This window comes from Leptodactylus fuscus, chromosome 6, assembly GCF_031893055.1.
Source record: "Leptodactylus fuscus isolate aLepFus1 chromosome 6, aLepFus1.hap2, whole genome shotgun sequence".
NCBI classification, from domain to species: Eukaryota; Metazoa; Chordata; class Amphibia; order Anura; family Leptodactylidae; genus Leptodactylus; species Leptodactylus fuscus.
The window spans coordinates 182,511,944-182,528,000 of record NC_134270.1 but is presented as its reverse complement, the minus strand read 5'-3'; the positions used below and the strand labels follow the sequence as shown (position 1 = coordinate 182,528,000).

General features: G+C 49.1%; 2 protein-coding genes across 2 annotated transcripts; one reads left to right on the top strand and one right to left on the bottom strand.

Moving 5' to 3' along the window:
• Positions 1-1,517: 1,517 nt before the first annotated feature.
• LOC142209045 (uncharacterized) lies at positions 1,518-9,786 on the bottom strand. The gene is made up of 3 exons (XM_075277983.1): positions 9,696-9,786; positions 8,054-8,708; positions 1,518-5,936 (listed from the first exon to the last, which is right to left on the bottom strand). The coding sequence occupies exons 2-3, from the start codon at positions 8,698-8,700 to the stop codon at positions 4,892-4,894; spliced, it is 1,692 nt and encodes a 563-aa protein (XP_075134084.1). The 5' UTR covers positions 8,701-8,708; positions 9,696-9,786; the 3' UTR covers positions 1,518-4,891.
• A 10-nt stretch (positions 9,787-9,796) lies between these two features.
• Positions 9,797-15,041, top strand: LOC142209044 (interferon-inducible GTPase 5-like). Its single transcript, XM_075277982.1, has 3 exons — positions 9,797-9,913; positions 11,128-11,771; positions 12,346-15,041. Exons 2-3 carry the CDS (start codon positions 11,131-11,133, stop codon positions 13,457-13,459), a joined length of 1,755 nt encoding a protein of 584 aa, XP_075134083.1. The 5' UTR covers positions 9,797-9,913; positions 11,128-11,130; the 3' UTR covers positions 13,460-15,041.
• The last annotated feature ends 1,016 nt before the right edge of the window (positions 15,042-16,057 follow it).

Here is a 16,057-nt window from a genome sequence, read left to right as displayed (position 1 = left end):
AGATGTGCTGCAGAAACTCAGGTGCAGGGTTTTATCTGGTTTAGCAGGAATGTGACCGCTCTTCGCCTCAAAGTTCTTTCTTAAAGGGGTTGTCCGGCATATGCAGTTTTGAACAAGGAGGTCGGGGAAGGTGTAAAAAAAAAAAAACGAAAAAACTTCAATCCCGGTTCTCCGATGTCTCCCACTCCATTCCTTAGACCGCTGATTGGCCGCTGTGGTCACATGTGGCAAGGACTTCAGCCGAAATTGGCGCCTGTGAGATGACAGAATACGGCCCACCACGCAGACCGCCATACTTTATTTCCATAAACACGGCACTCCCTTTATCCGCTCCCCCCCCCCCCATGATGTGATATCCATAGAACATGTCGTTCCGGTTGGTTCTTGTGAGTCTAAGGACAAGTGACAACTCTTCTGGGAGGCCAGGAGCCTCCAAGACATTCCAGGAGAGTGGTCAAGTATGGCGGGATCTTCTGGGGAGGTTGCAGTGTCTATGCTCAATGTCAAGGAGCCAGGACTGGGGTCAGTGCTGATGATATGGGGCAGAAGACACGAACCATTGGGCTTGAAGGCTGGATAAGTAAGTTCTACACTGGTCAAAACCAAAGACTGGTCCATTGGTAAGAGCAGATCCCCATGTCACACCTCCATGTCATATGTCTATGCTGACACCTCCATGCTGATACCTCCATGTCACACCTCCATGCTGATACCTCCATGTCACACCTCCATGGTGATACCTCCATGTCACACCTCCATGCTGATACCTCCATGTCACATCTCCATGCTGATACGTCCATGCTGATACGTCCATGCTGATACCTCCAAGTCACACCTCCATGCTGATACCTCCATGTCACACCTCCATTCTGATACCTCCATGTCACACCTCCATGTCACACCTCCATGCTGATACCTCCATGTCACACCTCCATGTCACACCTCCATGCTGATACCTTTATGACACACCTCCATGCTGATACCCCATGTCACACCTCCATGCTGATACCTCCATGCTGATGCCTCCATGTCACATCTCCATGCTGATACCTCCATGTCACACCTCCATGCTGATACCTCCATGTCACACCTCCATGCTGATGCCTCCATGTCACACCTCCATGCTGATACCTCCATGTCACACCTCCATGCTGATGCCTCCATGTCACACCTCCATGCTGATACCCCATGTCACACCTCCATGCTGATACCTCCATGCTGATACCTCCATGTCACATCTCCATGCTGATACCTCCATGTCACACCTCCATGCTGATACCTCCATGTCATACCTCCATGTCACACCTCCATATCTTGCCAACTCTCAAAAAGTGCAATTTTTCAGCCCTCCCCACTGCAGCCAGATTCCCCACCACACATTCCCCTCTTACCAACTTGCGCCTTCACTGTACATTTCTCCACGACATCTGCAGACTGGTAACAATGACAGGTCTGATCACCGGAACGATACACACGCGTTTCACCTCCGCGCAGGAAGCACAAAACACGAGACTGACTGGTGCGACAACAGCTTGTTTATTAGCGGAATTACCATAACAAGATACGGGGCAATAATCAGACAGGGCGTCAAATGCTTACACCTGTACACACCTGCGAGCGACGATGCGAGCGACACGATGACAGATCGGCGTATAGTCAAGCAGTTGTAGCACTAATAATGCACATATGCAAATCACAGCCGCTTACTACTGCACTATGCAAATTAGGATCAATTAGCGCCAACAGGTTGTCATTCTCCCACTCGCGTACCGCTCATTACATGTTGGGAGTTTCAGAGTTTGGCGGGGTCTTCACCTTCAGGGTTTATGAGGCAGTTTTTGTAGCCGAAACCAGTAGACTGAAGTCATAGGATACAATCCAAAGTTGGCAAATGTCCCAGATTAGCCAGAAAAGTCCTGAGAATCTTATCAAATCCAGGCATATCCCGGACTGAAGAAGGGAGAGGGTCAAAAACACCCGTTCTACAATAGATGGTGGCATCCACTTTAGATTTGGGACTTACCTGTTACTATTTTCTCAACTTAAAAGTCGATGACTACCATTTGTCCACAGGGTCTCCCAAATCGGGGATGTTCATACATCCGTTAGATTTTCTGGCCTGAATCCAGTTGGGAAGCCTGGACTCCCTGCAGTATGGTGATCTATGACACTAGTAGTCCCTGCAGTATAGTGATCTATGACACTAGGAGTGCCTGCAGTATAGTGATCTATGACACTAGGAGTCCCTGCAGTATAGTGATCTATGACACTAGGAGTGCCTGCAGTATAGTGATTTGTGACACTAGGAGTCCCTGCAGTACAGTGATCTATGACACTAGGACTCCCTGCAGTATGGTGATCTATGACACTAGTAGTCCCTGCAGTATAGTGATCTATGACACTAGGAGTGCCTGCAGTATAGTGATCTATGACACTAGGAGTCCCTGCAGTATAGTGATCTATGACACTAGGAGTGCCTGCAGTATAGTAATCTGTAACACTAGGAGTCCCTGCAGTACAGTGATCTATGACACTAGGATTCCTTGCAGTACAGTGATCTGTGACACTAGTAGTCCCTGCAGTATGGTGATCTGTAACATTAGGAGTCCCTGCAGTACAGTGATCTATGACACTAGGATTCCTTGCAGTAAAATCAAATCAAGCAAGCTTTATTGGCATGTCCAAATAGATATTTGGCATTGCCAAAGCTAGTAAAGTGGGGGGGGGGGAGTTGGATTTGGGTAGGTAAGTGGTGGGTATGGGGGGTGGGGTGGGTGTTTTGGGGTATAACAGTTCGTGGAGTCTCATCATAGTGATCTGTAACACTAGGGGTCCCTGCAGTATAGTAATCTGTGATAGTAGGAGTCCCTGCAGTACAGTGATCTGTGACACTAGTAGTCCCTGCAGTATGGTGATCTGTAACTTTAGGAGTCCGTGAAGTATAGTGATCTGTGGCAGTAGGATATCCTGCAGTACAGTGATCTGTGACACTAGTAGTCCCTGCAGTATGGTGATCTGTAACTTTAGGAGTCCGTGAAGTATAGTGATCTGTGGCAGTAGGATATCCTGCAGTACAGTGATCTATGACACTAGGAGTCCTTGCAGTATAGTGATCTGTAACACTAGGGGTCCCTGCAGTATAGTGATCTGTGACACTAGTAGTCCCTGCAGTATGGTGATCTATGACACTAGTAGTCCCTGCAGTATGGTGATCTATGACACTAATAGTCCCTGCAGTATGGTGATCTATGACACTAGGATTCCTTGCAGTATAGTAATCTGTAACACTAGGGGTCCCTGCAGTATAGTAATCTGTGATAGTAGGAGTCCGTGCAGTATGGTGATCTGTGACACTAGTAGTCCCTGCAGTATGGTGATCTGTAGCATTAGGAGTCCCTACAGTTTAGTAATCTGTAATAGTAGGAGTCCCTGTAATATAGTGATCTGTGACACTAATAGTCCCCGCAGTATGGTGATCTATGACACTAGTAGTCCCTGCAGTATGGTGATCTGTAACATTAGGAGTCCCTGCAGTATAGTGATCTGTGGCAGTAGGATATCCTGCAGTACAGTGATTGGTGACGGTAGGAGTCCTTACCCTCTCTACTGTCCCATACTATATACTATACATAACAGTGCAGGTGCAGGGGCTCCTATCGTTATAGAGCACTACGTTGTTTGGAGTCCAGGTCTGTTGACTGGGTTCTGGATGGAAAATCCAGCCAGTGCAAAGACCAACTTTTCTTGCCCGTTTCCTCCTTGTGCAGGAGGCCTTATAGGTTCTCTAATGTTATATAGTGCATATGGTTTAGGCTTCAAAAACTGCACCCACTAACCTGGAAACAAAGCCTGTGTTGCCCCTGTATGGGTTCCGTTATAACGCATCTACAACCCTAATGCGTTGGTTGCCATAAGCATTCACAGCCATGTGGTAGGTTTGTTCTTACATTCTGCCCCTGATGGTACTACCGCTACTATACGTCACCCCGGTATGGGCACTATTGTTATCTGCCCTACACTTACAGACCAGACTGTGCACCATTACATCTACAGACCCTAATTATACCCCTATATCATCTACCGCACCACCAGGTGTCTACTGTATACGTCCCATTAATACCACAGTTGTGTGTCCTGGGCCCCAATTCACCGTCTGTAATGGGCCCCCCATTTACCATGTGCTATCTGTAATACTGGTGTCTTCTTATATAGTAAAGAGGCCTTTTGGCCCCCTCAGGCTCCAGGGCCCAGTGGTGTTTGCTACCTCTGCATCTCCTACCCCCCTGGCACTTACTATTGCAGAGGCGCTACTGTTGGGTGATATTCCACAAGTGACATTATGTGGCGCTACTATAGCATGGACTATCTTATTGCCATGTAGCATATCATGAGACTATCCTCCCACATACCCATTAATGGTTGTATGAGTAAGTAGGGATTATTTTTGGCATTAGCAGCCATAGTGGTGACAATTTAGGACACGTCACGTGACTCTACCGCCATCATGTGTTCCAATGTCTGCACCTATCTCCATCCACGTCCTCATATTTTATGTATATATGAAAACTGGGATGCGCTGGGCATATATGACAGCCGGGTATCACATTGGCATGTAGGCAGAAGAGACTCCATGCATTGACGGTATATCAGATATTAGATGGTGCCCTGTTCTAGTGGAGGGCAAGCGGCACAATGAGGAACCTCGGTAAGGACAATGCACTGGTTTATTCCTCGTCTATATTACTACGACGTGCACTATTGTTTCTGAACTGCTGCTCTGGTAGGTTTTATAGGGTTTAAGGGCTATGCCAAGCATGCCACCTGGACAAAGATACATCAAGGCATAAATATGTATTCAGGGGGCACGGCTCGGGGTAAGTAGGTGGCAAAATCACACGCAAGGCCAATGGCAGAAGGCAGTCCTTTCTTTTGCCACCTTTTGGTTGGTACACCCATGTAGCAGGACCCTCTCTGCATCTTCGGCCATGCCCCATACGGCCTCCACCAGTAGCCGGTAGGAACGGTCTGCAGATAGTTTGGTGGGAGTCTCTTCTCCTCCGCCCCAGTGCGGTACGTAACTCCAGACAAGCTCGGTCAGGGATAGTGGTTGAGACGTCAGCTGAAGCAGTTGGTCGGCACTCGGATCCTGCGCCAGGGCACATTGAATCTCTGCTCGCAAGTCCTCAGGACTGCACCCAGTCACTTGTGATATTAAGGTTAAGGAATCTTCATCCAAACCAAAACGTGCGCGGAACAATGACAACTTCGAGGAGAGCGTGGCCAAGGCATCTTGTAAATGCCCTTGACTTGCCTTGGCACATACGTCCAAACAGATCTCATATATCCCCATCATAAGCCTTCTCCGTTCTCTTCGCACCAGCTGGACAATGATGGCGGGGATGGCATGGAGGAGCCTTTCCCTCACCAATTGTGGTGCTCCCTTCTCTAAAGCTACCCTCAGACCTGGCAAGTCAGTTCCAGCATGGCACTTCTTTCCTCCTTCCTCGTGCCCCTTGGCATCATGTTTGTGTCTTCTGTCTCCTTCTCCACCGATCAGCATACAGTGTTTGCCAGCTGCCACCAAAGCTTCAACCAGTGTAGCACGGGCGCTGTTGTCCATCCCTGAGCCCAAAATTAGGTAGACATCACAGGCTTCGGACTGTAAGTTCTGCAGATACTGCTCCACTGATACGGGGGGTGTCCCTGGACCAGGGAGCGGTTTCACTACAAGACCTGAAAGTGGGGGCTCACAGAGAGCGGCGACGGTGGCTTCTTTATCGGTGCCAGTCACACCCACCACAGCGGAGACCGGTGGAGGGTTATCTAAGAAGATGCTAAGGAGAGAGCAGAACTCGGAGAGGCCTTCCTGGTCACATTGAACTTCAAACACCGACACCAGGTCCTGGCAATGAGGTTCGGTGGTGAAAGGGACCGGCCTGCAAGTAAAAAGAGATGAGCAATGAATGCCTTGTCCTTGGCTTGGTTTATATTGGTGCTCTGCTGGCAAATGTCTCGTGAAGTGGAAGGGATTGGACCATGGGTGGATTTTTTTTCCACCAATTGTCCATTTGGTCATCCATTCATCTTAATAGAGAACCAATTTAGACAACTGATGCAGAAATGCCTAGGTGATGGATATCTGCCAGAGGAGCTGCAATGTGACGCCATGTTGTATGGCATTATGAGAGAGGAGGGGTCTTATAATGGCTGACATCTTCTTGAAGGGGTGTAGATGTATTAGGGGATGTTATGGGTGGGGGTCACAGTAGGGTTTGGATCCCCACCAATCATTATATCAGTGGTCCATCTCTTGCGGTAAAATCCAGTATGGAGAGACGCTACTGTAGGCGGGGTGGTGGAATTGTCATGGCAACCCTAAAATGCCCAGATAGTATCAGCAACCTAATCTAATAGGTCCGGTGCACTATACGCCAGGCATGTCAAACTCAGGGTATCCCGAGGGCCACATGAGTAACAAGAGGTTGTTGCGAGGGCCGCACACAGCAGCTAATGGCTAGGGCCTAGGGGACTGATCACTAATACCATGCATCGCAAAAATCCGGCATTTCTATTGCAGGCTACATAGAGTAGCCTACAATAGAAAGTATAGAATGACAGGCTGGAGCCTCACAAGGCTCCCGGCTGCCATAAAAATGCACGCAGGCCTCGAATCTTGCTCCGGGTGCCCGCGATTGCCAGTAAAATGGCACCTCAGTTAAAGCTGGCAGACACCGTTATTGTGTTGGAGTGCCGGGGAAGGGTTGGAGTGCTGGGGGGGGGGGGAGTGCTGGGGGGGGGGTGCTGGGGAGGGGGGCTTCTGTATGTCTGGCCCTTCCTTGGGCCTGAGGACTATTTTTTCCCACCCACTTGCAATTCTTGCACTTGGGGGTTAATAGGAGCGCTACAGACTGTAATGCTCCAATTAACCCCCAAGTGAAAGAATTACAAGGTGGGTGGGAAAAAAAAACAGTCCTCAAGCCCAAGGAAGGGCCAGACAGACATCAAAAAGCCCCCCTCCCCCAGCACCCCAACCCTTCCCCCCCCCCATCATCATAAATCTAGTATTTATCCCCTATCCCCTAAATACTTGAAAAATTACAATTTCTTCTGCAGAAGCTTACCTGCTTCTGCTCTTCAGCCTGCACAGCGGTCTTGTGAGACCACGTAGGCCGCAGGCACACGTCGGGTGCGGGCCTGATTACGTGGCCACCCGGCGTGTGGGGAGGAGGGGGCGGAGCAGGCAGAGAGACCGGAAGTGCTGATCGTGAGTTTTGTACATCTGCGGCCCGCACAAAAGTCTAAAGTTTAGAGACAAAGTTTGAGACTTTTGTGTGGGCCGCAGATATGCCTGCTATACGCTATGGGTGGTATTCTGTTACCATGGAAGCTGTACCGCCGGCCTGCAATAAACGCCTCCTCATACTAGATTTTAGGTCGACCCCATAGAGATGTCATAATAAACAGTCTAGTTGTCCATAGCAACCAATCACAACGCAGCTTTCATATTTCAGGAGCAGAATACAAAATGAAAGCTGTGATGTGATTGGTTGCTATGGGTTGTATTTGGTTGCTATAGACAACTAAGACTGTTTGATAAATCTGCTCCATCGTCTTCAAATATAAAACCCTCATCAGAGTAATATACACATGATATCCTATGTAGTGTATCCATGTCATACTGTATATGCTTGTAATAGTAATATAGCTATGTAATATCCATGTAATATATCTATGATCTATGTGATATCTAGTGTAGTATATCCATGTAATATATCACATGTAGTATATGCTGGCGTGTAATATATCCCCTGTAATATCTCTATATACTATATTTATGATCTATGTAATATCTCGTGTAGTATATCCATGTGATATCACATGTAGTGTATGCCGGTGTGTAATATATCCCGTGTAATATTCCTATATAATATATCTATGATCTATGTAATATCTCTATATAATATATCTATGTAATATCTCGTGTAGTATATCCATGTAATATCACATGTAGTATATGCCGGCGTGTTATATATCCCATGTCTCATGTTCTCACCTCTTCCACTGCAGAATCTCCTTCTCCATATAATCCACCAGGCCTGGAAAGTCGTAGTTGTGCGGTTCTAGAGCAGACACCAGGAAGACCCCGACTCCCTGCAGCCCGTGCGCCACCAGCTCTTCTTGCACTTTGCCCCGCAGGCCCATCAGTGTCTGCCCCCTCCAGTAACCCTTTCCCTGCTGTCTCTTCTCTGTGTGCAGGCTCAGGTCAGTGTGGGTCTGTACTATACAGACAGGCTTCCCTAAGTGCTTTGTGGCCCCCAGGAGCTGCCAGTCTGCGTCCGTGATCATCTCCCCGAATGTCACCACCAGACAGTGCACCCCCTCGTGGTTGATGCCGTCTAGATACACCGAAGCGGAGTCACCAGGTTTATACCCTGGGCAGTCATGGAGAGTGACATTGGGCAATGGTGGGTAGATGTGCTGCTCCACTCCATGTTCTCCGTCCTCACCCCTAAAGTACGAGTCCAGGAACGTAGGACCGAATGTCTCAGTGTGGTTACAGAGCGAGCGCACGAGGGTGGTCTTCCCAGAACCCCGGGGGCCAATGATGGCGACTGTGAAGAGCAGAGACTCTGGAGGTGGTGCAGTCTCAGGGGCTGGGGGGCCGGAGGCAACTTCTTCAGGGATCTCCGTGTCGGCCATAGCTGATTCTTACAAGGAGATAAAAATCAGAGGTTAAAACTGAAAAGGGAAAGAAGACATCAAAAGAAGTGGGCGAGCGCAAACAGGCAGACATAAGAAAGCGGGTGAGCATGGACAGACAACAGACATTATTAGAAAGCGGGCGAGCGTAGACAGACAGACATAAGAAAGCGGGTGAGCGTGGACAGACAGACATAAGAAAGCAGGGCGAGCCTAGACAGACAGACATAAGAAAGCGGGCGAGTGTAGACAGACAGACATAAGAAAGCGGGCGAGCGTAGACAGACAGACATAAGAAAGCGGGTGAGCATGGACAGACAACAGACATTATAAGATAGCGGGCGAACACGGACAGTCAGACATAAGAAAGCGGGCGAGCGTGGACAGACATCATAAGAAAGTCAGTGAGTGTGGACAGACAGACATTATAAGATAGCGGGTGAGTGTGGACATAGAGAAACAAGAAGGTGGCCAGACGTGGACGGACATGACAATAAGATGGGCGAGTGTGGAAATACTTCCTACATCATATGAAGGTGGACAAGATGGCAGTGAGTGCGCAGCAGGAGGAGCTGCCAATGAGCGGGCACTGACGTCCGATCTCAGAAATAGCCTGGCATGAAAGATTTATCAGATTTCTGACATGACGGAGAGATTTTCACCTCCAGATATGGGGCGGCAGAGACGTGACGGGCATATTATGGGGTTCTGCAATGATACCCTGGGTCCTTGCATCACGGTCATGTCCATGGTCGCCGTGCTGGGCCGCCCAAGGCTATACAATCTGTACCACCACCGGGGCACAAGGGAGCAGTCGTCGGCTGTCCTACCTGTCTGTGCCCGGGGCAGCCGTCACACTTACACATTACACAGCAGAATACAAAGCAATGACACGAGACAACAATGGAGATCTAGAATGACGGGTCACTATGAAAGGGCGGCGAGCAGTGGGGGGGACACAAGGGACGCACAGGGACATATATATATATACTTGCCTGCTGCTCAGATCCTGTGCTATAGACAGCCCCAGGCCTCGCTGCTGTATACAGGTCAGGGAGGAGACAGAGCCGCGTCACTGCAGAGGAGGAAGAAAACAGGGACATGTGAGAGGAAGGAGGAGGAAGAAGAGGAGGAGGAGAGACATCTCTGCCCTGACACAGGAAGGCCCCGCTGACTGTCTCCTACCACCTGGAGATCTGCTGCACCTGAACCAGTGAGGAGACCCCCAAACCCCACCTACCCCCCATCTCCATGTAACCCCCGCCGGCTGTATGCCGCCCCGCTGCCCATCCTGTGCCCTGCTGGGATACACTGTATCCACCATGTATCTATACTAGGATATTCCCAAATTATATCCGCTCTCTCCCATCCCCCCTCCTTCTATGATTGGGTTTCGGGTTACCTCCGTACATCCCATCCCCCTCCTCAATCTAATCCCTGCTTTACTAATCCTAGATATATGTGAGGCCCTGGATTATTCGCTGGACCCCACTTTCCCTTTAATAGTCCCTCTCTCTAGATATACAGTATGTCTGTATCCCTCTATATACCCTGTATACTACTAACTGTTCATCCCTGACAGCCTGTGCGATGATGGGAGTAGTTGTAGATGGGAGTAACGCTTCCTCTAGAGACACGCTGCAGGGTGTGAAATGGTTAAGGGTCCATGCACATGGTGCAGTTGTCATGCAGTTTGGTGCAACTTCTTAATTTTTGTAGGTGAAAATCATTTAGAAACTGCATCAAAACAGCACCGTATGCATGCACCCAACTCTGTCCATAATGCGGATAGAGCTGGATAGTCGCAGGTTGGAGACCGCGGCCCTATATACCATTAGGGTCTAGGCTCGGCCTAGTTGCTATACAGCGACTTTGGCCGCAGCAGCCATCATATGTCTAAAGATCGAATTTTTGTGACCCCGTTCACTTGTATCAATGACTTAGGATGCTACAACATTGATGGAAGTGAATGGGATCACAAAAATTTGAGCCCTGACTGACGCGTCCTCATTGACTATAGTTGCGATGTTGCAGCCAAAGTCACCGTTTAGCCTGAACCTTATTCAGATGGTGCAGACAAGTTGCGTTTTTCACTGCAGTAAACTTAAAGCTGCATTAAAATGTATTGGTTTTGTAATTTTGAAAAAAATTACAGTTCAGTCCTATTCAAGTGAATGGGGCTGAGCTGCAATACCAAGCGCAGCCACTATACTATGTGTGGCGCTGTGCTTGGTAAGTAATGATCAGGCTGCAGTGCTCCCCCGATCGGCGGGGACTCGGGCGTTAGACCTCCAATGATCACATTTCATAAGGATAAGTAATGAATGTTCAGTGTTACTTTGTATGTAGATGGTTGCGCTCACAGAGGATTGCCCAGGTTGGATCCAGTTGGGCACAGTCTCACAATCGTCTTGCTTCTCCTTCCAGGTCATGGAGACGTTTCGTGATCTCAGCCTGACGGAATTCAGACCCCCGGAAGATGAAGGTGAGGGCCAGCATGAAGACCCCCCTCCTGAGGACTGCTGGGATTTTTCTGTAGCTGTTGCCGGAGGACCGGGTGTTGGGAAAACCGTCTTGATTCAGGCCCTTCTGGGCTTCAGCGAGAATGGGCAACATTCGAGAGCAGCGTTCCTACATCCTAATAAGCCCAACGGGCCATTACTGTACCTCCACCCTTCCCACCCCGGTCTGACCTTCTGGGAGCTACCACTCGATGATGGGTCTCCGGAGAAGTGGATATCTGAGGCCGACCTTCTCCTTCTGGTCACCGATGCCCAGTTCACACAAGCCCATGTTGACTTGGCCCATAGTGCCCTTATTCAGGCTAAAAGACTGTGCTTGGTGCGCACAAAGGTGGACTGTGACATGCACACCCTAAAAAGGAGGATGAAGGAGGACTACTCCAGGGTGGAGGTGTTGGCGGCCCTACGCACTGTCATCCTACAGCCATTTAATGACTTGCCAATGAAGGAAGCCTTACCGCTATACTTGATATCTGGATATGAACCACACAAACTGGACGCGCCGGCGCTGAAGGCCAAGATAGAGATGACATCAAAGGAACTTGGCAGGTGAGCTGACACTTGGGCAAAATAGAAGTAATGGTAGGTCACCCTCACTGTACGAACAAAATCTCCTGCTGGTCTGCCTCCACTTTGACGGGACTTGGTTGTAAGGATGGGGCTTAGCCAAATGATGGGGCAGAAAGATCAGAGAGGAAGGCTCCTGCTCCTGCAAAGGACATATAAGAGGAGAAGGGGACATGGCGGTAAAACAAACCGGTGGGGGATGCTTAGCCAAAGGGTGGGGCCGAAAGATCAGCAGTGGGGCTCCTGTGACACCCAGTTGTCTGACAACCAGGCACAGAATGGAGAGGAAAGGGAGGGGACATGGCCATAGACGAAGCGGTGTGGGATATAAAGAACAGGGGGAGGCTCCTGCTGCAGCCAGTTGTCTTACCACCAGGCACAGAATGGAGAGGAAAGGGAGGGGACATGGCCATAGACCAACCAGTGTGGGATATAAAGAACAGGGCTCCTGCTGCAGCCAGTTGTCTTACCACCAGGCACAAGGCAGAGAGGAGGAGGAGGATATTGGCTTTTTTTCTTCTTCACCATCTTAACCCCTCTTCTTCTCTTTCCACAGGGCCTTGTGTCTTGCCCAGCAGGGTTACGAGGTGATCGGCTATGAAGAAATTGCGGAACTACAGTCTGCACTAGAAAGAGGTGGGATCTCAGAGATGGTCAGATTCATCCAGAGCAGCTTGGACTCTCTTTTGGACACCCGCTTTGATCTGGCATTAATGGGGGGTAACCCCGGATACCGTCACTCTATTCTAAATTCCCTTCGTGGACTGAAGGATGGAGAGGATGGCTCGGCCCATGGTGGAAATCCAGAAAACCCAATAGAGTATGCTAGTCTGAAGTACCCCAAGGCCAGCTTGTGGGACCTTCCCGGAATGGAAAGCTTAGAGTCTCAGCCAAAGAAGTATCTGGAGAGTGTGCACATCAATCGATACGACTTCACCCTACTGTTCCTCACGCCCTGGCAGGAGGCCTCGAGCAGCTACAGATCTCTGGTGCTTGAGCTAAAGAAGGAGGGCAAGAAGAGCGTTTTCATCCAGGATTGTGAGGGGGATGAGATGCCACCTGGACCAACAGAAGATGGAGTTTTTGTTCTATCCCCTGCAAAACTTCCCGGGCCAGAATTTCATAGGTTATTGCTTCATCTGGAGAAGAAACTGTCCAGTCATAAAATGCGAGCCTTCATGCTCTCCCTCCCAAACCTCTCCACTGAAGTCATTCAGAAGAAAAAGGAAGCCCTTTATCAGGAAGTTTGGAAGGTCGCCCTGCTGTCCAGCCTGGTGGCGAGCGTCCCTGTCCCGGGCCTTGCCATTGCATGTGACCTTTCCTTGCTCACCGCCCGTCTGGACACTTATCGCCAAGAACTAGGACTGGATGCTGACTCGCTAGCCAACCTTTCCCATAAATCAGGAGTGCCGGTCCCTAAGCTGATGTTAGAGATCCAGAGCCCCGCAGGGAAAGGGGTGACACGTGAGCTTGTCCAGAAAATGTTAGGGTCAGCCACTGGAATTGGGTTGGAGGTGGCGGGAGTTTTCTTGCATAGATTTCCTCTTCTAGGTCCCTTGGCCACTGGAGGATTTGCCTTCCACGCCAGTTACTTGGTGTTGAGCCGTTGTCTGGAGGCCATGGCGGAGGATGCTCAGAGAGTGCTATCCAGAGCACAGTCACCTGTCTAGACCTTGTGTTATTACGATGGGGTCTATAGCTACTGCATACAATAAATATGGCCGCCCACTACATCTAGCCATGTTTAGAGGAGCACCTGTCATAGATGTAAGTTGTATGGGGATGGTTATTGAGAAACCCACCGATGACCTAAAGGCCCCTGTTACTATTACATTGCACCATCGTCCTTGGCCGGGCGCAGTCCCCGGGATTCTAATTTGATGCTTTTTAACTTTTATGTTTTTATCTGCACTTTACATAGTCTTATGCAGGAAGGTACAAGGAGGCGGCGGCCTATACCAACCAATCACATTACTACTCTCATTTTCAGAGGGGCCTTGGACAGATGACGGCCGGGTTGGCTGCTATGGGCATCTGCCTCGTATTTCTTACCCACTGAGTTACAATCATCATCCTCATCGTATTTTAGGATTTTTTGGCACATAGCAAGGTTTTCAGTCATAATTCGTAAAGGTGACCTTCCTGACTCCAATGGCTCCTTTGGACCCACCGTTCATCCCCAAGCTGGTGGGCACTGGATCCAATGGTTTCACATGAAGAACCTGATATAGGTGAAGTCCCTGTGCTTTAGCTCTACAATGTATATGGTATATATAGGACATAGCGGCATCTATAAGGCTAACCTATGGACCACACTTATACCTGGGCATTTAGCTATTGCATGCAATGGTTTAAGATGATGGACCCTACGTAGGTCGGCATGATTAAGCCCTATGATGTATATGGTACATGTAGGGCACAGCGGCATCTATAAGGTTAACCTATTGACCACACTTTATACCTGGGCTTTTACGAATTGCATGCAATGGTTTAATATGATGATGGACCTGCTGTACGTTACATCAATGTGGTTGAGCTCTATGAATGATATGGTACATGTAAGACACAGCGGCATCTATAAGGCTGACCTATTGGAAATAACCAGTATACAGTCCCTGCCCACACTATATACCAGTTTAAGATGAAAAATCAGACGTAGGTCAGTATGGTTGAGCCCTATGATACATATGGGACATTTAGGGCACAGCAGCATCTATAAGGCTAACCTACTGTGTTAAAAAACCGCTATACAGTCCCCGTCTCCTTTATATTCCTTATATTGCAGTGTGTTGTCTAGATGCAGTGGAGGCGGCCATAGTGAATAACCGCTCATTGCCTGCACAGTCACCGTATATAATCTCTCCTCTCTATAACAGGCCTTGTTTTATTACAATGCATCCGCAGTAAGCAGAGAGATGCCGCACAGTCATAATTATTGCTGTGATATACTACATGGGATTTGTCGCCATACTCTGTTGTAGCGGGATCCCAGACGTACGCACTAATTAATACCGTAATACAAGCGCTCTTCATTAGCGGCCAGAAGTGCGGCCTTCGCTGGGGCGCCGCGCGGTTAATTAACACACAGCCATATGCCTTGTGCTATATTGTGACACATAGCGCCACCTGCTGCTTCCAGGAAGACGCTGAAGTAAGGTGACCGATCCTTCGTCCTGTGGCAGCTTTCCATGGGGAAATATAATTGCATGCCCGCCAGCGTCTGGTTTAATTTATTTGACCTTGTAAAATAAAAGAACATGAAATGAAATTCGGGTTTTGTTGTTTCTTCGTGTTGTCAACAAGCGTCGCCATCCATTTAGCGTACCTGCCGAGGTTCACGTATCATGCTGTGCCCTGAAGCGTTCACCTGCTGGGCGGCAAGGGAACTGCAATTAGTAAGAAATGAGAGGACGCGAGGAAAGAGACGCAAGGCTCAAGACAAGTGAGGAAAACCGTGCGCCCTCTCCCAAACCGTACAACCAAGTCAATAGTGAGGGGGCATTGGTAGAGAAGAGGTTAATGGAAATATCACAGGGGTTCGATGTAACTGAAAGGGTTAATTCGGAGTCACTTACCTCCCCCGGCTCCAGCGCCGTCCACGGCCCGATCACTGGTCTACAACTTCATCTGAGAGTGCGGAGATTCTGAGATACGTTCTGCCAGGATCCAGAGGCGACATTGGGATCGGAGATTGCAAGAAGGGGTGTCCTAAGCATCACCCAAAATTGTTAATAGGCCACACCCCCAAACCTACTGTGCTCCACTATCCCTTCTTCAGCCCTGCAGGTAATATGGGTTGCCCTAAGCAGCATCTGCAGGGAGGGGGCCTGAATGTGATCGCCTTAAAAATCCCCAATACTAAGGCTCAGTGATGTAACCGGGGCCCAAAGAAAGAAACTCCTATCAAATCTGGACCTGAACACGACACATTTTTATTTACTTTCCCACAGGTTTCTAGGAATACAGGTTACTGAAAAACCCTGGGCTGAGAGACGGCAACGCCGGAGCTGTGTGCTTGTTGGTGCACTACCTGTCCCAGCAGTCCTAGCGGCCTAGCTACCTCTGTGTGTGCTCCTGTCTCTTTAAGAATTAGTGTTCTCACCTGCTAAACCTCCTCCAGCCCATCCCTGTGTCCTGGTCTCTGCTGTGTTTGGACATTTGACCTTCCATTCTGGATGTTTGGCCTTTGGTCTTCTGCCATGTTGGCAACTATTCACATGTGGACACGTGTTAACTATTCTTGTATGGACGATAGACCATGTCTGTAT